The sequence below is a fragment of the Haliaeetus albicilla genome, chromosome 8 (assembly GCF_947461875.1).
Source record: "Haliaeetus albicilla chromosome 8, bHalAlb1.1, whole genome shotgun sequence".
NCBI lineage: Eukaryota > Metazoa > Chordata > Aves > Accipitriformes > Accipitridae > Haliaeetus > Haliaeetus albicilla.
The window spans coordinates 13,157,668-13,182,886 of NC_091490.1; the positions used below are offsets into that span (position 1 = coordinate 13,157,668).

The 25,219-nt window shown below is 59.4% G+C and overlaps 2 protein-coding genes across 3 annotated transcripts; one reads left to right on the forward strand and one right to left on the reverse strand.

The window, feature by feature from the left end:
- Positions 1 to 159: 159 nt before the first annotated feature.
- Positions 160 to 13,869, reverse strand: TIE1 (tyrosine kinase with immunoglobulin like and EGF like domains 1). Of its 2 annotated transcripts, none has more exons than XM_069788964.1 (24): positions 13,791 to 13,869; positions 13,304 to 13,371; positions 12,515 to 12,802; positions 8,889 to 8,999; positions 8,625 to 8,780; positions 8,396 to 8,527; positions 7,955 to 8,095; positions 7,618 to 7,746; positions 7,091 to 7,236; positions 6,794 to 6,938; positions 6,376 to 6,534; positions 6,045 to 6,182; positions 5,631 to 5,921; positions 4,322 to 4,612; positions 3,595 to 3,788; positions 3,163 to 3,373; positions 2,898 to 3,008; positions 2,597 to 2,787; positions 2,356 to 2,469; positions 2,128 to 2,198; positions 1,834 to 1,874; positions 1,619 to 1,715; positions 1,335 to 1,434; positions 160 to 1,059 (listed from the first exon to the last, which is right to left on the reverse strand). In XM_069788964.1, exons 1-24 carry the CDS (start codon positions 13,805 to 13,807, stop codon positions 988 to 990), a joined length of 3,414 nt encoding a protein of 1,137 aa, XP_069645065.1. In that variant the 5' UTR covers positions 13,808 to 13,869; the 3' UTR covers positions 160 to 987. The 2 variants fall into 2 exon arrangements, with proteins under 2 accessions (XP_069645065.1, XP_069645064.1); XM_069788963.1 differs by having other exon boundaries at positions 3,475 to 3,788.
- A 3,439-nt stretch (positions 13,870 to 17,308) lies between these two features.
- On the forward strand, positions 17,309 to 23,287 carry C8H1orf210 (chromosome 8 C1orf210 homolog). The gene is made up of 4 exons (XM_069788980.1): positions 17,309 to 17,616; positions 20,681 to 21,188; positions 21,871 to 22,017; positions 22,481 to 23,287. The coding sequence occupies exons 1-4, from the start codon at positions 17,530 to 17,532 to the stop codon at positions 22,843 to 22,845; spliced, it is 1,107 nt and encodes a 368-aa protein (XP_069645081.1). The 5' UTR covers positions 17,309 to 17,529; the 3' UTR covers positions 22,846 to 23,287.
- The last annotated feature ends 1,932 nt before the right edge of the window (positions 23,288 to 25,219 follow it).

Genomic DNA, 25,219 nt, shown 5'->3' on the forward strand with positions numbered 1-25,219 from the left:
CAGCCCCACAGGGACCGGCCAGAGTAGCGGGGCCATCCCTGGAGGAGCGGCCAACTGAGGGGAAGCTGCAGGAACAGTTTTCAAGCATGCAAGAGGTGGCTGCGTGGAGGAAGGACAGTCTGTTCTCCATATCCCTTAGGGACAGGACAAAGTCTTAAATTGCAGGGGGCAGATTCCAGTTGGATATTAAGAAAACCCATCCCCATGGCATGATAAGACTTGGGGCTTGTCTGGGGGCACTGGGGCATCCCTGGGGATCATCAAAGGACCCCAATGGGGACAGGATCCCGAGGTGTGCCCACCACAGCAGCAGACCATCGAGGCCCCCATTCTGTTCCCCATGCCGTCAGGGAGGCAGAGCTGGGTCCCCACCTCCCTTCCTCTGGACCCAGCTGCCTGTTGCACTACGTTTATTGTCTGTAAGGCAGGGCTGGCACCTCCAAAAGGTTACTGCAGAGCTGGAGGCTGTGCACAGCCAACACTGTCCCTTGTCCGTTTGCACCTCCGGGGTGGCCCTGTCCCGCGCTGGCAGTGATGCTCACAGCCCCGCTGGCACTGCTTCAGGTCCAGAGCACGCTGAGAGCTGCAGGGCAGGCAGCTGCCGGCTTGCTGCTTCCCCTCTCACCCCAAAGCTTGGGTATTTGTGTCCGTGGGCTCAGGTGGCAGCACCCCAGCTCCTGAGAGAGCCCCTCTCCTGCCTGCTCTGCTGCACTCTGCTGCTGCTTGTCCTTGGGGGCCATCCCAGCATGTCCCCCAGCAGCATGGGGCCGTGTCCATAGTCAGCGATGTGCCAGCATGGCCAGTACATGCTGGGGGGGCAGCCAGGGAGGGGATGGCACAGTCCTGCTGCAGGGAAGGCACTCTTGGGAAGGGGCACCGGCGTCTGGCCACTCGGCCCTGGAGGGGGACGGGCAGCCTCTCGTCCCCACAGCACTGTCCCGGCAGGCTGGGGCCAGCGTTGCCCCTCTGCACGGTGCCAGCGCAGCCTCATGCCTCCTCGGCGGTGGCATCGATCCCCGCGTAGGTGAAGTTCTCGAACAGGGCCATGTTCACGTAGGCCTGTGGGGGAACGCCAGTCAGGAGCCAGTCGTGGCAGTGTCCCTATCTACTTCTCGTCCCTGCTGGCACACTCTCAGGTGCTGTGCCCTGGAGGGAGGTGATGGTGCTCCCCACACCCAAAAAGTGATGCTGGGGTTACCCCTGCCACATGATGGGGTCACACAGGTTCTGCTGCTGCTGGATGTCCCCCCCCAACCAAGCCCAAGGGATGCTCCAGCATTTGGATAAGTCCCACACAAGGTGGGCATCCCTCCGGCTGAGCCGTCATCACTCACCTTCCTGGCCTCCAGCATGCGGATGAGCTGCATGGAGATCTGGGCGAAGGGTGGGCGCTCGTAGGGGCGGTCGCGCCAGCACTGCCGCATCAGCTCGTACCTGGGGGCAGAGAGCCGGCAGCTCAGCGTACACGGGGGGAGAGGGGGCAGAAAAGCTGTTCGTGGGAGATGGGGGGAAGCAGGTGGGAAACAAAAGCCCAGGAAGGGTGTTTGGGGTGTGAGACCCCAGCTTATCCCCCAGCCAGAGTGCAGAGGGGAACCGGGCAGGAGCTCTGCCCACTTACACCTCATCGTCACAGTTGCGTGGCTTCTCCATGCGGTAGCCCTGGGGCAGCTTCTCATAGAGCTCGGCACATGTCATCCCGCAGTACGGCGTCCCCCCTGCGGCCAGAGACACACAGCTGGCTGCAGCGGGGATGGTCCCTGGGCTGTCCCCTCTGGGGCTGCAGGAGGACCTGCAGGGACCCGCGTGGAGGCAGGGGACACAGAAGAGCCTTACCCAAGCTGACGATCTCCCAGAGCAGGACACCGAATGACCACCTGAAAGGACAGGAGACGAGGCTGTGATGGAGTCCCCAGCCATGCCCTGCTGATGGGCATGGAGCAAAGCCCAGGGTGCAGCAGGCAGCCAGGTCTTGGGCTGAGCTGGCAGCTCCCCAGGATGATGCATCAGCATCACCTCCTGCCATTGCAGCACTCAGAGCAAAAGCATCGCCACACTGACCACCCCCGAGAGGGATGGAGGTGGCCCCAGCCATGCCCCAGCCCTAGTGCCCCTGCCTGCAGGACTTACACGTCGCTCTTGGTGGTGTACACGCTGTAGTTCAGGGACTCGATGGCCATCCACCGAACTGGCAAGCGGCCCTGGGGAAACAGAAAATGACTGTCAGGGCAGGGGGGATGCCCCGCAGACGGAAGGCAGCTGTGACACAGCCAGTCCCGGCATGGTGGGTTGTTCCCACTGATTGCAGGGGTCCTGCATTGGTGCAGGCCCCATGGAGATGCTTTGCTCCTGCCTCACCATTGTCTTCTTCACATAGACCTCCTCCCCTCTGGAAAGGCCAAAGTCGGCAATCTTGGAGGCCAGGTTTTCTCCCACCAGGATATTCCTGGCTGCCAGGTCTCTGTGGATGAACTGAAAGGGGCTAGCAGTCAGCAGGAGCCACACGCTCCCTCCTGCTGGCCGCAGGGGTCTTGTGCCCTGATGGAGAGTCCCCAGGCCCCAGGGGAAGGATGCTCTGAGAGGCTTGCTGGGGATGTACCTGCTTCTCACTCAGGTACTGCATCCCCTTGGCCACATCTGAAGCAAACTGGAGGAGCTGCTGGGAGGTGAGGGTGGAGGCGGTGCCGTGCTCCTTGGCAAAGGCTGGGTCTGTCTCCAAGACTCGGCTTTTGCGGAGGAAGTCGAGGAGGTTTCCATAGGGAGCATACTCTATGGCGATGTACAGGTAGCCTGGGGGGCAGGAGGAGGTTGGGCTCATGGGGCTCTCCCCAGCAAAGAGGAATACACAGCCAGACAGGAGCTGTGGGGCTGGCGAGAGGGGAGAGGGGGACAGCCCTCACCCTTGTTCTCGCAGGCACCCAGCAAGTTGATGATGTTGGGGTGATGGCCCAATTTGCACAGCACCTCCAGCTCCCCAGCAAAGTCGCGATGGTCGTTCTCTGAAGCAAACTCTGGAAGAAAAGAAGGGATGGACACCTCAGTCCTACAACAAGGGCCCTTCCTCTGCTCCTCCACTGATGGCTCCTGCCCCTCCTCAGAACCGAGCATGGCCCAGGATGCAGCTGCATCCCCCAGCCCACCCTTCCCGCCTCCCCCCACACTCACCTTTCAGCATCTTGATGGCTGCATTCATTTTCAGGCCATCCTTTTTGATCATGGCCCTGATGACCTGCCCAAAGTTGCCCTCCCCGATCATGTCCTCAAACTTGATGTCTTCCCACTCCAGGATGGGGTAGCTGAGGGGCTCAGGCTGTGGCTTAGGCCGGCGTGTCAGGGTCAGGGTCCCCGAGTTGAACTGCAGGATGGTCTCTTCCCCCTGGCAGATGGGAACGGGTGAGGTTAGAGGCACCGGGCACCCCTCTGCCTGCATGGCAGTCCTGGCAGGGCAGGCATCATGGGCAAGGGTGGGCTCCGCACCCTCTCTGCGTGGAAGTGAGGTCTGGCTGCGTCCGGACTGGAGGCTACGGAGCGTGACCTGGATCGGGCTGGGACGTGGGGAGCTGGGGATACGGTCCTGGCAGGGCAGGCGGCACTCACCGAGCCAGACTGGTATGTAAAGGTGCGGCGCCGGTGGAAAAAATTCTTCTTGATGAGGAAAAGTGCCAGAAGGGCAAAGAGGATGGTGAGGCAGGTGACGGACACAGAGCCAACGATGGCCAAGAGCAGCTGCTGGTCTATTCCCGCCTGCTCGGTGCTCTGGCTGCCCAGGCTGGGCGGCACGCTCAGCGCTCCTGCCAAAAGGAGGGATGGAGGGTCATGGTCCACAGCTGAGCCCTGCCCAGGCTGCATGGGTGGCTAAGCACCAAGACAGCAGCCCTCTCCCAGCACCCTGCGACCCCATGAAGATACCACAACCACATCCCAAGCTCCTGGTGCCATGGTGGCACAAGGGTGATGGTGTCACTGACCGGGCCCTGCCACTGAACCTGCTGGTTTCTAGACTTCCAACCACCTCTGGGTCCAGCCACCAGCTCCTCCCGTGCCAGCTCTGCCCTGCTCCTCTAGCCCCTTGCACACCGTGTCACCCTCTGGCCAAGGCAGAGCCACTCTGTGGGTGCTGTGCTGTCACCATGCCACCCCTGCCCCATCAGGACTAGGAGGAGCAGGATTTCTGAAGACACCCACAAGTGTTTTGGGCTTGGGCTGCTGCTTCAGAGCCACTCTCTGAAGTCACATGAGCACCCCGTCACTCTTCGCTGACCCAGATGCTGAGCCCAAGCTCCTCCAGAGCCGAGCCCCCTGTCTGCTGGGACACCCTTCTCACCGTCCCCCAGGGTTTTGGCTTTCACGGGCTGGCTCCATTCCCCTGGGACATGGGAGTTGGCACGGACGCGAAACTGGTAGCTGGTGCTGGCGTTGAGGTCCCCGACGATCTTGGTGGTCTCGGCGCCGCTGTCGGTGTCAATCCACTGGGGCTCGCTGGTGCCCCCCACCTGCTGCAGCTCCACGATGTACTTGGTGATGCCCCCGTTGGGGTACTCAGGGACCTGCCAGGAGAGCCTGACGGCGGTGTCGGACACGGACTCTGCTGAGAGCAACCGTGGGGAGGAGGGCCCTGGGACAAGGAAAGGAGAGTGTCAGTCCCAGGATGGGGCTTCTGGCACTGCAGGGCCTGAACGCTGCTGTGAGGACCGGACCCCATGGATGGCAATGGCAACCAAAGCTGTGCCAGGTTTGAGGGACCTCCAGGGACCCCTGGCCCCTGCTTGGAGGAGGTGCAGGAGGAGGTGGAGCTGCTCTCCAGGTACAACAGTAGGGCAGGACTGTACCCCCAAATGCTCCCAGCCTCAGGGACCATCAAGGTAGATGTCTGTGTATAGACTAGCCCTTGGGATATTTTATTTCTTCAACCCTCCCTCAAACACAGTGTTCCCACCGCCTCCTCTGAGTCTTCTCTAGCCTGCCGACATCCCTAACCCCAAATCACACAAAGCTCTTACAAGCACGAAGAGGAGAAAACCTCACATCCTCCAAGCCTGACGCCCACTAGCCCTCCCTAGATGTGCCAGCCAGTGCTGAGCCTCACCGAAGGCCTCATGCACTCCTTCCCCCTTGGCTGCCAGAAAGGTTGGTCCGGCTGATGCTCCACCTCTCCATGGTCTCCCACCCACGTGGAGAGCTGCGTGCATGTGTGCGTGTGCCCACAGGAGGGACTTCAGGTCTCCCCAAGCCCTAGTGACCATCCAGCAAAATTACCAGGCAGCGGGGTTAAAGTGAACCAAAGGGAAATATTTTTTTCACACAAAGTATAATTATACCGAGGAACTTGTTGCTACAAGCTGCAAGTATAGACAGGTCCATCAGGGCTTCGGCAAGGATGCAGAGGAGAGATATGTCTGCGAGCATCACTTGTGATGGCCTGAATGTCATGTTCAGCTTAGAATGTTTCTCAGCTGCTTGGTGCTGGAGGCTGCGGGGTCTAGCAGGGAAAGGAGGACCCATTTTTCCCCCAAGCAGCTGTTCATGCTCTATCAGAGATGGGATACAGGACCTAGGGATGGTCGCCGTTACAATTATAACTGATTTATCATTGTAATTCCCTGTAATAATTCCCTGTGTTCTGCTGGACCCACCCTTGCTGTTGATCATGACCTTGTAGAGGTCGGAGGGGGGCCCCAGGCTGGTGCAGTGGTACACCAGCACCTCCAGCCCATACTCCTTGTTGTACTCCAGGTCCCCAATGCGGGCAGAGAGCACAGAGATGGATGTGATGTTTTTCTCACAGACCAGCCGCCTTGCGGAGTCAAAGAGGTGGACGATGAAGCCGTGTGCCGGCTCGTGGTTACTTGGCAATTTCCAGTTGACGTGAAGGATGTTTTTCTCCTCTATGGACCAACCTTCAATCACAGGCTTGACTGTGGGTTCTGTGAACAAAAAGGCAACAAAACCTCACGGCGCATCAGCCCTGGGGTTTTGCAGACCTGGCGCCATGCAGCGTTAGGGGTAGGGTCAGCGTTAGGGTCAGGGTGAGGGAGATGGAGGCTCACCAAGGCACTCGGTCACCATGACAGCCTCAGGCCCCTTGCTGCCCTCCCCACCATCCCCTGGACGGCTCAGCTGCACCTTGACGATGTAGGCGGTCACCGGCCGGAGGTTCATGAGGGTGATGTTCTCGCTGTTGTCGACTGTTGGCCAAAAGGACATGTCAAAGCCATGCCCATGACCCACAATCTGCCTGGCCACTGGCATCCTCCTCAGCATTACCACTGGGGCCCCGGGATGGAGACCTCTGCCCAACCCAGACACCCACTGGCTGGGGCAGCCATCCCCTCCCACCCAGGTCTTACCTGTGCCCTCTGCCCCCTGGCAGACACATACCCACAATGGATGACCATGCTGAGGTGTCATCCTTGGGCTTGTAGAGCAGCTTGATGGAGATGATGGGTCCATCACCAGAGAAGCAGTCCACGGGTGACACCACGAGCTGGCGGCTTTGCTTGGCCAGCAGCCGGGGAGGGCTCAGGGGTGCTGGTGGCACTTAGAGGGGGGAAGAAGGAATGACACCAGTGGGACTGGGAGCAACGAGGAGCAGAGTGTGGGTACATCCACCACCTCTTGGCTCCTTCCAGCTTTGTCAGGGAAGTCTTTTATCACCAGCTAAACCTGTCTGCTGGCACGGCAGCACACGATGGGTGGCACCCAGTCCAGTGCAGGGTGTTTGGCATTGCCACACCATGCTGTCAGCCTGCCCCAGCAACCCCAGCTTGTCCTGCTCATGCCACAACCCTTTCCTCACCTCGGATATTGACCTTGACTTTCCGGCTGTCCTGGCCCCCGGTCGTAGAGACCCGGCACTCCCAGAGCCCTGTGTCCGCCTTCGTCAGGCGCTGCACCTGAAACTCGCAGGTGATCTGCCCTGGCTCGATGATGGCTTTGATAAGCTGTGGGCACAGAGGGTGCCATCAGCCCCCTGGCTCAGCTGCCTATCTCCCCACACTGGCCTGAAGCTGCCCAGCAGCCCGGCGGAGAGACAAGTGCTTTTGAGGGAGCCAGCAACACAGGGGTGGTAGTGGGGCAAGGCACAGGGCAGTACCTTGAGCACAGTGCCGTCAGCCTTGCGCAGCTCCACACTGTCGCTGGCGGGCAGTGGGTTGCCAGTAGCCACGCAGCTGACGATGGGCTCTGAGCCCAGGTTGAACTCCAGCTCCGAGGCCAGTTGGATGATCTGGGGGAACCGGTCTGGCCCGCAGAAATCGGCATTAGGGCTGGCCCCGCTCCTCCCCAGGCTCAAGAGGGGCTGGCACCTTTCCCTGGTCCCGGCTGCAGCCAGACCGTGGTGCCAGGGGGCCAGTGCCAGATGCTGCAGTCCAGCCCTGATCCCCACCCCACGTGCCGGGCTCAGCAACGCTCTCGGCATGGCTAATCCTGGGGCGCCAGGCTAGATGGTCCCCTTGCAGCGCCCCGGTTTCCATAGTGTTGGGGGCTATTTCTGCAGGCAAGGGGGACTGCTGAGCCAGCTGGCAAGGCCAGTAGATGACCCCCCAGTCACTGGTGAGGAAGAAGCCAGAGCCCACCTAAGGGTGGGGGACAGAACCCACCGCAGCCCCACACCAGCCTCACCTGACTTCTCACAGTGCTGCCCATGCCAGCCCGCCGGGCAGACACAGCCGCTGAAGCGGTTACAGCTGCCTCCATTTCGGCAGGCGCACCCCAGGGCGCAGTCGGGGCCATAGTATCCTGGGGGACAGGCTGCAGGAAGAGGAGAGATCACTGCTACCCCCGGCCGTGGTGCAGGAGAGTGTTGGCAGCTGGTGCAGTCAGTGGCACTGCTCAACCCATGCCGACTCTCAGGCTGGGAGAAGCTTGCACAGGTGCTGCTGCTGCTGAAGAGCAGAGCTGGGCCCTGGAGGGAGCCCAGGCTGGATGGGGAAGCTGATGGATGCCCAAGTTGCTATACCTTGGCTGCAGCGGGAGCCAGTCCAGCCCGAGGCGCAGGAGCAGCCGTAGGGGTCCGGCAGGCAGAAGCTCAGCCCCCTGCAGCCCTGGGCTCTCTGGCACGTCTCCTGGCAGTTGCGGCCAAACTGCCCTTCCCGGCAGGCTGGGAAAAAAAGCGTGGTCTGCCCTCACCTGCTGTTCACCCATGCACTGTTTGTGCACAGCACGGCGCCAGCTCAGGTGCCCCAAACCCTGTATCACCACCCCAAGCAGGCACAGGAGCCGTGTCCTGCTGAGAGGGTGGATGGTCCAGCCCTGCTCCAGAAACAGGGGGCACTGCGGGTGGGGAGGCACTGGGGATGCACGTGGAGTTTCTGGCCACAGTGCCCGGGGTTGGGAGTGCAGCGAGGCCCCCATGCATGTCCTGGGCACAGCTCCCAGGACTGGACAGCCTGGCACCTACCTCGCTCGCAGCGAGTGCCCATGAACCCGGGAGGGCAGACACACTCGCCAACATGGTCGTGGCAGACGCCGCCATTCAGACAGTCAGGACAGTCCTTCTCACAGGACGGTCCCCATTTCTTCGCAGGGCAGGCTGTGGAGAGAGAGGAGGGGGCGCAGGGTGGCACCAGGCCGGAGGGCAGGGTACGGCCACTTGTCCCCGCGTCCCGGGGAGCCAGGGCCCCGCTCACCTCTCACGATCAGGCGGTAGAAGGCACTCCACAGAGGGCTGTCCCCCATGAATGTGGCACTGTAGACGCCATTTTCGCTCACGCTGACATTGGGGAGTGTCAGGGTGACGAGGTCGCGCAGCACCTCGCTCCGGTCCGTGGTCTGGTAGTAGGTGCCTGCAAGGGGGCAGAAGGTGACCCGGGGTCCCCCCATGCCCCCGGGGCCGGTGACAGGCACCAGCTGGGAGCAGCCCCAGCCCCATGCCTGCTTTTGGGGCCACTTGCCATTTCTTTTCCACATAACGTCCGTCTCCTTCCTCTTGAGGACCCTGGCAGAGAAGGTGGCTGGTTCGGCAATGTTCACAGACTGTGTGGCCTTCACCGGGAAGAGGTGGGCTGCGGAGGAGGAGGAGGAGCAGGCTGAGCAGCAGTCGCCCCCCAGGGCACTCACACCCAAGGGCAGCGCTGGCACCCCCAGACCAGTCACCCCAAAACATGGCCCTGGCACAGCCCAGCACCCACCACATGTTGCTGCTGGGACATCGTGACACGCCTCCCCATCCACCCCGTGTGGGAGCTGGGACCCCCTCGAGCCTCTGCGGGGACAGGCGCTCCTATCCCAGCTCCTTCAGCCCCCGCCGGCAGACACCAAGGAGCGGGATGGGGCATCCTGTCTTCTGGCCAGCCCGCCAGCCCCAGCCCGGCGCGGGATGCCGGTGGCAGCAGCCTGGGGAGGTGACAGCTGGGACAAATCCGCACGGTGCGCCCTGCTTGCTGCTGGCTCAGGAGGCGCAGAGTGGCTGCAGGCAGTGACAGCACGGGCAGGCGAGGAGGGGCAGCGAGGGGAAGCAGGCGTGTGGAGGGCTGCACGCCAGCCCACGGGACCATTGGCCCTGTCATGTCTGTTTTCCTGATTTCCCAGGTGTTGGGACATGCAGCAGCAATGAACGCTCAGGGTATTAATATGAGTCAGCCAGGGCTCAGCTTTGAGCACAAACGGGACTATAAATATGTTAAGGCCTGGGAAACCAAGCCCTGGGTGTGCCAGGACAGACACAAAAGAGGGCACAGGCAGGTGCCGACTCAGAGCCCGCCAGCACGCCAGCTTCACACACTAAAAGCAGCCACGCTGGGTTGGAACTAAGGCACATCCAGCGCCGAGCCCTGCCCCGGCGAGGCCGGGAGGAAGCGGCACATGCCGCAGACACCCGTGGAAGAGCACCGCAGGTCGCGTGTCCTGGTAATTCCCCAGAATCCCCTCCCCACCTACCCCTCTAGCTGGGATCTTTCTACCACGGACTTTGCAGTCCCTCGTAAAGGGCACACAGATGTGGCCCCTGTCCTGTCTCACTCCATCTCACTCACTGGAGTGAGGGCCCAACATGTCCCCCGGGGAGCCCCAAACACAGTGCTTTGTGTTTACCTACACTGAATTTTATCTGTCACTCCATCACCACCCAGCAGTTTCTGCAGCCCTCCCCGAGCTCATCCATCCCCGCATCTCTCCAGGCCGCTCAGGGATAGCAGCCGGCACGGCCGCTTGTTCAGCTGTCTGTAACCACAACCGGTGGCACAGGTCCCCGCAGAGACCCCGTGCCGTGCCGGTGGAGACTTCCCCACGTGACAAGAACCATAAATTAACTCCTATTCTTGCTCCCTTTCTTTTAGTCAGTTATTTACCCAGGCAAAGACCTCCTCTGCCACCCTCTGGGTGCAGAATTGCTCCCAAAGAGCCTTTGAAAGGGAATTTTCCCCAATTTTTTCCAGGAACCCAAGCAGACAGTGTCAACTGAGTCCTCAGAGACCCTCCCACTGCAAACTCACGCTGCCTCTTTCTCAGGGAGAACATAACCACCAATTCTCTTCTTCATTACGGTTTCTACTAATTTGCCTGGTTCTGATCTGGGTTTACAGGCCTGTAACTTCTTATCCAGAAAGCTTTTAGAAAAGGCTGGTGTCCCATGAGCAGCTTTGCCGCCCGCTCTCCACTCATGCCCCACAGGCAGCAGCAGAGCCCTGCTCACGGCAAGCCTGGCCTGGCATCGCCACACTGCTCCGCTTGGCTATTTATCGCCTGTGTCTTGCTATCAGTGCTGGCATTTTAGACAGATTCCCCCAGCAAGTTTCCCCAACTTCTCTGTCATGCACATGGATGCAAAATAAAAGCATTTTGGTTTTCTGCAATCGTTTTTCTGGGTGTCTTTCTGCTCTGGATATTGTAAAAAATAGTTTATTGCCAGATTTTAAACCCTTCTGAAATTGCTCCTCAGGATCTCTTTGGTCTGCTTTACTTTGTTTTTACAGCAAAACTTCCAAAGTTTATCATCCTTCCTATGGTTGTCTTCATGTATGACCTTTTGGGAGATGCCAACTTTCCTCTAACAGCATTCTCCACCCACTGCTTTTTCCCCTGGCCTGCTTTGGTGCACTCTTGGGCTTAACAGGAGAGACGATATGCGTCAAGCCTCCCTGGTGGGTTCTGTACACAGCCCTCCCTCCCCATGCAAAGATGTAGGTTTTTTGCTTACTTCTTCCTTTATTTTTTTACTTCTTCTCTAAATTAAACAGAGCAACAGCAGTTTGTTTGGCGCTTGGAAAAGAGCCACTTTTTTGGCACTTGTAACTCCTACATGGGCTTGGACCCAGACACCAACGAGCTCCTCCACAGCACTATTTTGACCTGGCTATGTCAACCCAGAAGCGGGGGGCTGGCTGGCAGCCCCCCTACCATGGGACACCCCATCACACCGATGGAGCCCCAGAGCTGTCACCTCCTTCCATGACTTATACACAGGGACATCTGGGGGTGCAGAGCCCCCTCTGTGCTCCTCACCCCCCGCCGCTGGCTGTGCCCCCCACACTGACTCCCGGTGCCTCTGCCTCTCTCCCTCGGCACCTCTGTGCCGCTGTGCTTGCCCAGACTGGCCAGCTCCATTTCCGATTGGACCACTGCCATTTTCGGGTTGAGCCTCTGACCAAGGACACCGGCTGGTCCCTGCTCCTTGGGGGATGCTTGAACCTCACCAGCAGCCTCTGTTCCCCAGCTTGGAGATAGTAGAGCTGCTTGCTAAAGCTGTGTTTTAACACAGGCAGGGAAACTTTTACCCGCCCCCCCCCCCCCCCATTCGCAGCAAAAGGTCAACGGTTTTAGCCAAAACTTTCTAAAAAAGAGCTAGAAAGCATTGTGAGGCAAACACTTATCACAGAAAATTTCAGTCCTAATAGTTTTGCAAAGTCTCAAGCACAGGGGAAGCGGAGGTTGGGGGGGCAGTGTGGGAGAGTGCTGCCCTGGGTCATATCCCTGCCACTGGCCAGCCCGGGGACGCCCTTTCAGCTTATGTGGCCCCAAATGGGAGTAGGATACAAGAGCCCAGCGCTGCCCTTGGCTGTGGTGTGCCCTAGCAGTGCTTCTCGGCAAGACCCCACTGCGGGAGCGGCGACGTGCTGCTGCGGCATGGTGCTTGCCAAGTGCCCGAGGGAGGCTGCTGGAGATGAGTCCCGGCACTACCTCCTCCCCAGGAGCCTGTGGCAGGGGCATGAGGCTGGCATGGCTCCTATGGGCTGCCCCCCATCCTGGTTAATGATTTCCAGACCCCACCGCCTCCTTCAAGGGCACCCGACTTCCTCCTGGACCTTGCCCTGCTCCCAGGCACCGTTCCCAGCCCAGCCGGCTGCCCGCACTGCTGCCCATCCCTGCACACCTCCATGGGTCTCAGCCACGCTCCTCCAGCTGAACATCCCTCCCCTCTCCACCCCACCGGTGCTGGCGGACCCCAAACTTAGCCCATGGGTCGACGCCGTCCCCCCCACCATGCTGGGTGGTGCCGGGATTGCGAAGCACAGGGCAGGTAGCTCCCATGTGGACCCAGCTGGCAGGCGGGGGGCTGCCCGCCGCCCCCCCAGCCACTCACCGTTGTGGCTGTTGTGCACGTAGACCACCTGGGCCTGCTCGGTTGGGGTGCGGCCCAGGCAGTAGAGGATCCCCACCAGGTCAGCCATGGAGAAGCCCCTGGCCTGGACATAGTTGCTGCGGTTGCGGTAGTTTTGGAAGCCCGTCTTGGGGTGTGTCATCACGATCTTGTTCTCCCGCTCGATCTGCAGATAGCTCACGTCGCGCTCCCCCATGACACAGGAGAGGAAGAAGTTGGAGTGGGACAGGCTCTGCACGTTGGCGATCAGGGTGATGTCCAGGATGGCCCCTGGGGTGGGGGAGCACGAGGGCATGTCACGGCTGGGCAAGGGCACGGCCATTCCAGCCCTGCCTCGGGGCCACACTCTGTCACCCAGATGTCACCCCCTTTCCAGGACATTTTTGCCACCCCCAGCCCAGAAGGCGCAGCCAGGGCACAGCCAGGTTAGGTGCAAACCCATCGGGATGACACAGCGGGCATTTCCACTCTCCTTTTGGAGATCCCCAGGGGCTCAGCCCCCCATCACAAGCCAAGTGTGCAGCAGGATGAGGGTGTCGGGGCCCCTCTCCTCCCGCAAGCTGCCTGCACCCCAGCCCCTTGCTGGGGAGAGGCAGGCAGGGGAGGGCACTGCTGCCCTCTGAGGTCTCCAAATGGCTGATCACAAAGGAATGTTTTCTCCCTCCAAACCCGGCTCCGATGGCGCCACTGAGCTCCCACAGCTGCCTACTCCCACCAAGCCTCCCTGGGGCAGGGGCTGCTCCCTGGGGCAAAGAGAAAGGGGTGATTTACCTGCCAGCCGTGGGAGGAGAAGCAGAAGATAAACCTGGAGTCCCATGTCCTTGGAGCGTGTCCTGAATCTGGCAGAGGTCAGAAAATCCCCAGCATGTCCCAGTCACGGGGGTCAGACCTGGAGGCTGCAGCTGCCTAGAGGCTCCACATGAGCAGCAGCTCAGGACCCCTGCTCCCTGCCCTTGCCCCCCATCTTGCCTCCACCCTGCTGCTCAGCATCCACGGCAGCCAGGACCACCTCCTCTGGTGCATAGCCTGGGCACAGCGAGGAAGACGTTCCCCGTCCCCGCTTGCTCAGTGGCCACCCGGCTGCTCAGGAGCGGGACTTGATGGCAAAGAGGCCACTGAGGTCCCCTGCCCGGCGGCAGCTCTCCTGGGGAACAGGCGCCCACCCTTCCAGGACTAGGGCTGCGTGCTCAGGGCTCCCCGAGCCACGCTGAGCTCCCAGGCCAGCCGGGAGGTGCCCCAACCCCCCCTCCTCGCCCACCGTGCAGAGGGTCTCATGCCCCAGCCCGGCCGGGTGGCAGCATTCCTGTCCCCTCGGTGCAGCCCCGTGGCTGACGGCTGTGGGAAGGGCTCTCTGGAGCAGGGAAAGGAAAGGGGCCAAGGGGCCGTGGCTGGCGGCGGCAGCGGAGCTGAATCCTGTTTCCCATGCGGCGTTTCCTGCTCTCCACCCATTGTTCGGAGACGGCCCTGACTCCAGGAGCCATCGGGAGCTGCCCTGCGCAGGCTTTCCCCTGGCAAGCAGTGTGCGGCAAAGCTGAGGCTGTACACACCTCGTGGCACCTTGGCCTCCTGCCGCCATGAGCCGGGGTGCCGAGACACGGCCTCACCTGGGCTCCACGTTGTGCCGGGGCCTGACTCGCACCTGCAGCGGCTTGTTGCAGGGCCACTGTCAGGGTTGAAAGGGGCTGAGCGGGAGCGCAGGCAGGGTGCCAAAAAGCCAGCCCGCCCGCATGGGAGGGCGGCCACTGCTGGGGGAGAAAAACCCGCCATGTTGCAGTAAACATGTCTGGGAGGAAGTGGAAAGCAGCAGACAGCCTGGCTTCCCCTGAGTGCTTTCCCATATACAGTGCCGGCACAGGCACTGGCACAGGCATGGCCCTGCTGCCCCCCCCAGCCCCAGGGCATCCCACCCGGCCTTCCTGCGAGGCTGCCCCCGCCTTCGGTGTGCTCTGGGCTCTTTACCTGGCAAACAAAAGGTATTCCCCAGGAAATCACCGTAAGCTTCACCCACCAAACCTTACGCTACTTCACAAATCAAACTGTTCCCACGTGAAAGCCAGGGCTGCTGGAGAGCGAGCCTCATGTTTTGGTGCGTCCCGAGCCCATGCCGTATCCGGCCAAAAATCTAAAGCACACATGGAGAGGAAGGGGAAATCCATTCATAGCTTCCGACTATTTACAGCGCACTCCAGGGCTATGCAGTGCCCACAGCGTGCCGAGAGAGGGATGGCAGAGGGCAGGGGCTCCCCCAGCACAGCCACCCAGCCACCCCGCAACAGAAGGGATGCAGAGGATCCAAAAGAGATGGACACCAGATGCAGCTGCCTCCATTCGCCTGGAAAACTAAGCGTGGTGCTTTGCCATGGGCTCTGCATAGGTGAGGGGCTCTGTTTTTGGGAGACCCCTGGAGCACAACCATAATGTAAATGCGGAGCACGAGGCCACCCTGCAGTAGGACACGCAGGGGTGGGCAGCTGAGCCTGGTCCCTCCTGCTGTCAGTGCCCTCCTGGGAACCCCACATCCCCATTTGCCTGGCCAACCCCAAGCTCATTTGCAAGCATGTTGGGTCAGAGACTCATCCGCAGACTCAGTACAGCTCCAGGAAGGGGATAGATACATAAATAGGTAAATAAATGGCTTCTTCCTCTAGTTCACTGGCTACAAAGGCTAGTCATGCTCAGAACTGCAATTGCCATCGTGCCACCGTGTGCTGACATGTGCTGCGCCTGGGGAAGCAACTTGTTCTGTGCTCCCCTGGCAGCACACGGAGCCATGAGTTATGATGCATTCTGTGAAATGTCCTCCAACACGAGGATCCATTTGAGGACAGGATTATTTACACAGAACAAACACGCTTTGGGAAGTGGGAAGGCTTTGCAACCACGGACCCTGTAGCGTGCTCCTCCAGGGAGCATAGCATGACTTCTCTTACTGCCCGAGGGGAACCAGCGTATTGCTTTGCTCTTTTGGGGAATGGGAGCCATTTGGGGTCAGCTCTCCACACCCGGTGATGCCCAGGAGATCTCAGTGATCCATTGAGGGATCTGACCCAAGCTGATTTGTCCCCTTGCATTTTTTCTAGGAACACCGGGATAAGAGGTGTCTATCTGTGCAGATCCCTTGGGTTGGAGTTGAGGTAGGAAATCTCTCTGTGAGATTCTGTGGTGAGACCCAACCAGGACCCTACAGCTCCAGTTTAACTTTATGTATCTCCAGAGAAGGAACCAGGGAGCTGGGTACAGCCGAGCTCAGCCAGAGCAACTCGCCTTACTTCCTCTCCTGTAATACGGAAAGCTCTAGCTGCCCAACCCACAGCACACTGAAAGCACCTGAATTTCTGCTGAATTCACAGACCTCAACTTTTTTGCTGAATCACAACAGACTAAAAAAAAAAGAGACAAAAATACCCCTTTTTGTTATCATTTGCACTTTCTAATGCACGGCACCACATGCCAGAAACCATAACGCACCGATACGTTTCCTGATAGGAAATGCAAACGCCCTGCGAATCCACCGATGGGCTGGGCTGCCTCAGCAACATTTTCTAGCCCTGCTTCTCTGGCCATTCGTTTTGGTTTACACGCAGAGCAGGTCCTGGGGAGGCCCTGCAAGGCTGGGTTAAGGGCTGCTGCCGCCAGCCATAGGAGCAGCCCGGGAGCGGGGTGGCTGAGCATCCCCAGCCCGCCTGGTCGCATCGGCAGGGCAGCTGGGGAGCAGGCAGCTGCCTGGCTGCGTTGGCATTCATCACACGCTCGCAGGATGGACAGGCTGCTGGGAAGCCCTTTCCCTAAGGAAAGGGTGGGACGGCGGCTGTGGAGGAGCCCCTTGGCAGCTGGGGGAAGCGGGGCCGCCCTGTCCCGGCCGCCGCTGGGGTGGAAACTGCAGATCCACAGAGCTGTCGTTGGCAGGCGGCTGCCTGCTGCTGAGCAGGAGTGGGAATGGGGAGCAGGGAACGGGGAGCGGGGAGCTTGGGGCTCCCTCCTGCTGCAGAGGCAAAGCTGGGAGCGGGTGCTGCCAGCACCTCCCCTGCCCAGGCTGTGGCTCTGCCAGCCCTCGTCCGCTCACCCACCCCAGCACCCGCGGGCATGGCAGCACATCTTACCCAACCGCGTGCCAGCAAACATCCACAAGATGCTGCTTGGACATGATTTCCCAGATTTTCACTGACTCCGTGGCAGGGCTGACAGGGAGCGCTACTGATGAGTGGCGGGTCTGCGTGGGGGGTACCAGAGGTGGTGGGGCACCCCCCTCCTCTGGGACCTTCAAAGGAGCCCTGGGTGCTGCTCAGGGAAGCCACATTTTTATTAGCAACTCCATGATGCCAGAAAGCTAAGACTGCTGATGCACTGCCAGGCCCAGGGACCTGCCCGTTTGCCGCACTTTTTAAACACCTTTCTGCCTGAATCCCAATAAGACTTTTATTTTCCTGTAGGACGCTTCTGGGCTGCCTCAGTCCCAGCTTCTCTGGCCGAGGCTTGCTGCGTGCCCCTGCCCTGGGTGCATGGAGCCAGGGCACAGCAGCTGTCACTGTAGGCGGGCTGGGCTCAGGCTGCGCTCCTCGAACGCGGCCGTCTCAGAGCGGATGCCATAGAGGTGCCCCCCTCCTCCTCTGGCCCCCCAGCACCTCCCAGTGCTCTGCTCCCCCTGAGGCAGCCCCCACGGCAGCTCACGGTCCACCAGGCAGATGCTGGCGGTCTCCTGGTCACCCGTCACGAGAGGCAGCGGGTGGGAGGTGGCCGGGCGTGGTGGTTAATGTGTAACCGGCCCCGCCACCTTTCACCCGCGCGCAGCCGTCGGGAGGGCGCAGGGCCACGGCGGCAGCCGGGCTGGCTCCCAGGTGCTGGTGGTCCGCAGGGCCCTGCGGTCGGGTGCGGGGGGCTCGGCGGGGGCCCCCGAGCCGCGCGGCCGCAGCCACACCTCACCCGGCACGGCCGGCTCTGCCGGCTTCCCAGCTTTCCCTCAGACTTGTTTTTCTGCGCGGAAGTTTTCCTGGAGCCAAATGGCTCCCTCCTGCCTGCTCAGGGTCTGCAGCCTCCTCTGCGCCTGGTCAGTGGTGACAGGACACCCCTGCAGCCTCAACCACCAGGTAGGGGGGCCGAGGGGGCTCCGGCGCGGGCAGCAGCTGTGGGCAGGCAGGGGCACCTCGCTCCCCGTCCTGCCAGCACAGCTGGGGCGGTGGCACCGTGCGCCTGCGGGGCAGCAGGCCCTGATCGGCAGCTCCCACTCTGCACGGCTCGAGAGACGACGAGCAATGAAAACCCACGGGAGCAAGCGGAGTTAACGGGGAGATGTGCTGTGCCAGTGGCCACCAAGCACAGGGGTGGTTCACCCACCCCTGGAGCCTAGCTGTCCTGCTCCCAGCCCTGCAGCACCCCTGCTCCCAGCCCCACAATATCCCTGCTCCCAGCCTCGGGCTGAACATGTCACGTTGTCCAGCCCATTCACCGGAGCACAGCAGGGCTGGCAAAAGCCTTGTCTGAGCTGTGGCGTTTCTGACTCTGGGGGTCTCGGCTGCAGCCGTAACACAGCCACCCATAAGGGATGCCTGGGGAGCAGCAGTGAGGCACATCCCCAAGGGGCTTCCAGCCCCACGCTCCCTTCTCCAGTGCATGGTGGTGCAGTGACTGAAGCCAGGGTCCGGGCAACCATGGGGTCAGGATCCCCGAGCGCCTGGCGAGGAGCAGGAAATACAACTAACGCATCCCCCCAGGACAAGCACCACAGCCAGCAGCTTGGCTGCACCGGGCGGGAGCTGGGAGGAGGCAGGAACAGCAGCTGTCTTGGGTGGATGGCGCAGGGCAGCACTGCCCACGGAGCTTTCAGATACTCCCTCAAAAGGTTTGCAGTCTTCCCCAGCCTCCCTGAGCCTAGCCCTGTTGGAGCTTGAGACAGGACCTGTGCGGTATCCCCATGGCTCAGCCCCATTATAACCCAGTCCTCGGCAGCCCAGGCTTATAAGTGCACATCTGTTCCTCTAGTGAGCAGGGATGGCAGGGCCTGATAGGAGATTTAGGTGAACAGGAGGATGAAGTGTACTCTTCGCTGGGTAAAAAAACTGGCTGGATGGATGAGCCCAGAGGGTTTTGGTGAATGGAGTTAAATCCAGTTGGCGGCGGGTCACAAGTGGTGTTCCCCAGGGCTCAGTATTGGGGCCGGTTCTGTTTAATTTCTTTATCAATGATCTGGATGACGGGATTGAGTGCACCCTCAGCAGGTTTGCAGACAACACCAAGTTGGGAGGCAGGGTCGATCTGCTCGAGGGTAGGAAGGCTCTACAGAGGGATCTGGACAGGCTGGATCGATGGGCTGAGGCCAATTGTATGAGGTTCAACAAGGCCAAGTGCCGGGTCCTGCACTTGGGTCACAACAACCCCATGCAGCGCTACAGGCGTGGGGAAGAGTGGCTGGAAAGCTGACCGGCAGAGAAAGACCTGGGGGTGCTGGTTGACAGCCGGCTGGATATGAGCGAGCAGTGTGCCCAGGTGGCCAAGAAGGCCAAGGGCATCCTGGCCTGTATCAGAAATAGTGTGGCCAGCAGGAGCAGGGAGGTGATTGTTCCCCTGTAGTCGGCACTGGTGAGGCCGCACCTCGAGTCCTGTGTTCAGTTTTGGGCCCCTCACTACAGGAAAGACACTGAGGTGCTGGAGTGTGTCCAGAGAAGGGCAACCACGTTGGTGAGGGGCCTGGAGCACAAGTCTTCTGAGGAGCGGCTGAGGGAGCTGGGGCTGTTTAGTCTGGAGAAAAAGAGGCTGAGGGGACACCTTATGGCTCTCTACAACTACGTGAAGGGGGGTTGTAGTGAGGTGGGTGCTGGTCTCTTCTGTCAGGTTGCTGGAGATAGGACGAGAGGAAATGGCCTCAAGTTGCAGCAAGGGAGGTTTAGGTTGGATATTAGGAAAAATTTCTTTACTGAGAGGGTTGTCAGATGTTGGAATAGGCTGCCCAGGGAAGTGGTTGAGTCACCATCCCTGGAGGTATTCAAAAAGCGCGTAGACAAGGCACTTCAAGACATGGTTTAGTGGGCATGGTTGATGGTTGGACTCAATGATCTTGAAGGTCTTTCCCAACCTAAATGATTCTATGAGTCTATGATTCTATGAAAGGAGAGGTGATCACACAGGAGGCAAAGAAACGGAAAGGCCAGCTAGCTGGAAAGCAGCTAGACCTAGAAACCTGGGACTACAGACCACAGCAAATTTCAGCAAGGCACCTCTGCCTGGGGGGCCCAAACATGGCATCAAGCAGGATCCCATGCCTGCCCAAGCAAACTTGAATTGCTGACCCACTCTCTGGCAGCTTCAGTTTGGGCAGCTGGCCCTCTCCCACATAAAGCACAGGCAGGAGTAACACGTGCTGGGGACTGCACCCCAAAACGAGCTTGTGTTTGGCTACCCTGTTTTTGGGGGGAAAAAAATCCGTCCATGTGGGTTGATCGATCTATCTAGCATGCACTGCTGGCCTTTTGGGACAGCGAATGGTGCCTCGTCTGTTTTGTTTACTAGTATGGCCACAGCCAGCCTGCACTAAGCCGCTGCCACTCGCGGTGTATCCTCAGAAATGTGGAAGGGCTAGAGGCATGGGTGCAGTATCCTGCACAGGCCCCAGGGAGCAGCTCTTGACATGGGTGTCTGGTGCAGGTGCCCACTGCTCTGCAGCCCAGCAGGCTGCCCGCCCGCCTGCCCTCACAGCAGGCAGGGATCTCGCCCGTCTCCCTGCCCCAGCTGGAGGATGCCCTTGTGTCACGCAAGAGCTCCCTGGGGGCTGGAGGTGGGAATCTGGGGGAGGAAGAGGAGGTCCCTCTGCAAGTTGACCCCATATGATGACTGCCCTGTAAGGGAGGACAGGAGGGTGACAACCTGGTCCCTTTGCACCCACCTCGTCTGTTTGGGGTCCCCCTCAGTTCTCCACGCACCTCCTTTACTCCTTCAGTCAGCTGCTCTCAGTCCTGGGCTGTCTTCCTCATCTTTCTCCATTTATCCTGGCCCACACCAAACTGGCAGCTCGTGTTTTTTTTAAACTTGTAAACCTGTCTTTGCTTTTTTAAACTCTGCAAGGGTAATTAATTAAGACATTTGAACTCCTGGGGAGTCTTGGTCTAGACATCCTCCCCAGCACAGAGAGCCCATCTCACACAGCAGGTCTTTTCCCAGGGATGGGCCGACTGCAAAGGGAAGAGCCTCCTGCATGCTCCAACTTCCCTTCCAAGGAACATCACTGGTTTGGATCTCTCCTTCAACTACTTGGTTGTGCCCCGTCACGGGACTCTCTTGATGCATTTCCCTTCTCTGCGCTCCCTCAACCTCTCTAGCAATGCCCTGCTGGCACTGAGCCCAGCAGTCTTCTCCAACCTTGGGACACTGCGTCTGCTGGACCTGAGCAGCTGCAGCATCGCCTACCTCCACACGGATGCTTTCAAGGGCTTGGAAAACTTGCACACGCTGCTCCTAAGAAACAACAGTCTGCAAGAGCTTGAGGTCCCTTCCTTCCTGATGCTGAAGGCTCTTTTCCACCTGGACCTGCGGCACAACGCACTGGTCTCTGTGGACACCTTGAGCCTGCAGCTGATGGATGCAGTCCCGCAGGTCCGGCTGGAAGGGAACCCCTGGGTCTGTGACTGCACCGTGCACCCTCTGCAGCAGTGGCTACAGCGCAGGCAAGGTGAGCAGAGGGGGGCGGGTGGCAGGAGATGTGTCAGGCAGGAGGAACCCTGGGTGCAGGGGTCCCGCTTGATCCTTTTGCTCCAACCCCTGGGCAGGCTCTGAGACAGCTCTCCAGGGACCTCTCCCACCCCACTGAGGGACAGCAAAGCGAAAGGTGATGTGCCTGTTCCTTGCTTGCAGTTACACACAATACCGAAGATTTCTAGGAATGACACCAGGATAATTTAGCCACTCTTCTGGGAAAGGGGCTATACATACACTTCAGCCCCTAAATCCACCTATATGTATCTACGTGGAGTGACCACCTTTTCAAGAGCTGCAGAGCACTCGGCAGCTCCTCCTGTGGAGCCGGATTCAGGCTCCAACGCTCTGAACTTGGCTCCCAGGCGACAGCAGCCCTGTGACAGTGGGGTTTCTATCAGTATGCATGAATTTGGCATTATCCAGCTAAAAGGAGCCTGCTAATCACAGTCACACACTCGCACGGTTCCTTGGTCAGGGAATTTTTTTCTTTGGTTGTGCCTTACAACATGCTGAGGACTGTCGAGGCTGAAGGGCAGAGCCAGGAGCACCTTGCGATGCATCCCATCAACCCAGGAGCAAGCAGGGATCGTCTTCTCTAAACTGGGGAGGGGATGGGCGAAGACCTCCTGTCCCACCTTAGCCCATGTGTCTCCCAGCTGTGCAGGTGACTTGTGCATCGCCCCCGGGGCTGCGGGGCCGGGAGGTCACAGCTCTGGATTCCCAGGACCTGGGCTGCTGGATGAAGCAGCGGTTTCCTCGGGGGGTCAGCACGGCGCAGCAGATCACAGTGACCCACAGCAATAGTAAGTTGTGCAGCTACGGAGGTGTCTGTAAGGTCTAGCTCCCTCCTGCCCTCCATCACCCCAGAGGGGACTGCAGCCGGAGACCCCCTGCTCTGCCCCCCAGTCCCAGGGGCTCGGGCTGCCCGGCCACCGCTGGTGCAGTGGCTTGGTGGGGAGGGTGGTGACCACCTGGAGGTGTTTGCTGGCTTTGCAACAGAAAAGTTAGCAGATGCCACAAAGCCGCATGGAGCACAGGCTCCATGGTGATGGGCACCAGTATCAGACAGCCATCCGGCCGTTTTCCCCGCAGCGTTCACATATCCTTGGTAGCTAGCTCTGGGTGAAGAGCATTTATATTGCTCCTGATGAAAGCAATCCAGTGCTGGCTGCACACCGCAGACATGCACAGGGCTGGCTGCTGAGGAGCACCGGGTGCGCTGCTGGCTGACCCACCATGCCCTGAGGTACCTTTCCTGTGCCACAGCCACCACACCGCCCGCCGGGAAGGGGGGAAGGAGCTGGCCGTACCTGGTGGGCTTCCTGGTGGCAGCAATTGGCATCTCCATCCTGATCGCGCTGGCTGCCAAGTGCAAGCTCTTCCACAAGAACTTTGCTAGCTACCGCCACCGGCCACTGCCTGAAACCAGCTCAGTCAGAGGCAGCCCCATGGAGGATGGCAGCGGCTGGGACAGGGGCTCCTCAGGCCGGGGGGCCTTTGAGAGCCACCCTATGCCTGGTGCTGCCGACCTGCAAGCTGAGGATGATGATGGCTTCATCGAGGACAACTACATCCAGCCAAGTGAGCAGCTGCCAGAGGAAGAGGAGCGGGAATCACACCTCTCCATCTGAGCCTGCTGCCCAGCTACCACCACTGCGGCCTTTCGCCGCCCCCCCCACCTCCATCCCCTTCCTGCCCTTTCCCACCCACCCTTGTCTTTTGGCCCCATGTGGCTGGGGGCAGGAGGAAAGGAGTGGAGCGGAGGGGTGGGCTGGAAATGGTGATGGAGGCTGAAGGCAGCCAGCCCCATGGTGTCCCAGCATGACACCAGCGGGGCTACGTGGGGACACCAGACCCACTGCTGCTCTCCCAGCCCTGCTCGGATGCTAAGGATGAAGGAGATGGTGCCTATCATGCCTGGGCAGCCTGGTGGGATGGGAAGAGGAGCCTGCCCTTGTGCTCCCTGCGGGGTCTCGGGCACCGGCCCCACTGCCCCATGGCGCCAGACCAGCCCTGCTCTGTCCCTCAATGCGTTGTCACTCTGGGGTGTGATTAAAGCATGATTTAACCCTGCTTCTGCCTGCGGTGGTTTGTTGGGGCTCTCCCAGCAGCAGTGCCGGGAGAAGACACCCAGGCCCACAGCTGGGGTGTGGCTTTTTTTTTTTGCATATGCTTTCAAGGACAATAAATACATTCCTTGTTAACTGCGGTGGTGAGAGAACAGGTCTGTGGCACCAGTGTTCTCATGCAAACAAATCTGTCACCTGCTGTGGCGCAGGCAGCCCTGCTGCGTCGTCCCAGGGTTTCTGTGCATGTCTTTCCAGCGTTGCTTCCTGCCGCGTCCCTTCTCTTTTTTCTCTCCTCCCTCTCCATCAAGATGTGCTAGAAAGGCACTTACCTTTCCCGTGTTAGCTCTGCAGAGCTGAGCGAACTTGTTGGTGGCACCAGTTTTGGCGTCAGGCAGGCACGTGCACTGGGGTGAGACAGCCTTGTCCCCAGGCACCCATTACAGAGTCCCGTCTGTATCTCTAACCGTGGAGTTATAACAACATTATAATTTTTGCATTCCTGTCATCTTTATGGTACGATAAACAGCACATGAGACATAGGTAACTGCAAGTTGTTTCTGCTGTAGCCAGTCATGCCTGCGTGGGTCACACCACAGTTAAAAGCAGGGAGCAGCAGTGGCATTCACCCTCCTTAGTAAGTGGTTCACAAGGCTCATACCATCCGGATGGGAAGACTTCCCAGGGCACAGCCCAGTCATTACCGTCCCTGATGGCCTGAGAATCTCTCTGTCATGCTCCAGAGCATAAAGCATCATCACAGGGATGGCATTTCTTGCAGCCCTGCCACATGGCTAATTCCCCCATCTCCTTCAAACCTCCATCTCACTGTAAACTGCCTTTGTATTTCTCTACTCATTAGGATATTTATAGAGCACAGTGTGTACAAAAGTAAATAGTACACGTCAGAGAATGTAAACCGAAGGGGACGACTGGGTCAGGCGTTGGATGGGTGATAGAAGCCAGTGACTTAAAGCACCTTCCAGAGAGGGAACGTGCCATTCAAAGCCATGAGGAGGATGAAAACCTGCTGGCTTGTTTCAGCGGTCAGCCAGTTTTTGTTCTTAAATGCCATATTTCTAAACTGAGCTTTACTTTTACAGTCACTGCCTCATGCTTTGACTTCTGGGCTCATCTTAACGGCTACCTGTGAAAATACAATATATGCTGTAATTTGGGGGGAATTTCTAATATCTTTCGGGTAAGATAGGAGACTTAAATCTGAGGGCTGGGAAAATGCATTTCAGTTATCTTATGGAGGGTATTTTCTGGGCTTTTCAACATGCTTTTTAATCCCATGAACTTGTGCTAGATGCAGTATTTTACTCTTGGTCTCAGCGATGTCTTAAAAGAGATTAAAAATACAGCTGCCCAGGCTTATGTATCCAGGATCTTGCTCACTCCCAGCCCTCAGTACCTAACGGTGGGTTGCTTGTCTACTTTGACCCTGCTGGGAGGCCCACCCATTTATTCTTTAACTGAGCAGACGTGGCTGTTTTTCTGGTGTGCGGGGGGCCCCAGTCCCATGACAGCCCCTCTGCCCCCGCTCCAGGCAGCTCCAGTGCCAGCGGGCAGGAGGCTGGCAGCTCACATGGGGGGAAATGCATCTGGCATGCAGAGCTGGGAATACAAGGGGGTCAGACCAGAAAAGGAGGAGCCTTCTCAAGGGGATCCCCCCGGGAAGCTGCTGGAAGAACCGCGGTTGAGGCTGGCGGACGGGAGCAGTAGCAGGTATGCAGGCAGACCGGTTCCAGCCTCATTGCAGGCAGCAGCTGCCGCCTCGAGGCTCAAGGCTTGGCCCTACTGCAGGGCAAAACAGCTTCTCTGTAAACAAACCAGCACGCACCGATATATTCAGGAGGCTTCGCGTGCTCCATGTGAGCATCTTTGAGGGGCACGGCAAGGTCTTAGGTTCATACAGTGGTGGTAAGGGGGACCA

Coding starts and splice junctions, on each gene's coding strand:
- C8H1orf210 (XM_069788980.1), top strand. CDS start 17,530: ATGGCTCCCTCCTGCCTGCTCAGGGTCTGCAGCCTCCTCTGCGCCTGG. Junction 21,189..21,870: donor GTGGCTACAGCGCAGGCAAG/GTGAGCAGAGGG, acceptor TGTGTCTCCCAG/CTGTGCAGGTGACTTGTGCA. Junction 22,018..22,480: donor CACAGTGACCCACAGCAATA/GTAAGTTGTGCA, acceptor CCTGTGCCACAG/CCACCACACCGCCCGCCGGG.
- TIE1 (XM_069788963.1), bottom strand. Junction 8,528..8,624: donor CTACCGCCTGATCGTGAGAG/GTGAGCGGGGCC, acceptor CTCTCTCCACAG/CCTGCCCTGCGAAGAAATGG. Junction 1,435..1,618: donor CGCAACTGTGACGATGAGGT/GTAAGTGGGCAG, acceptor CTCTGCCCCCAG/GTACGAGCTGATGCGGCAGT.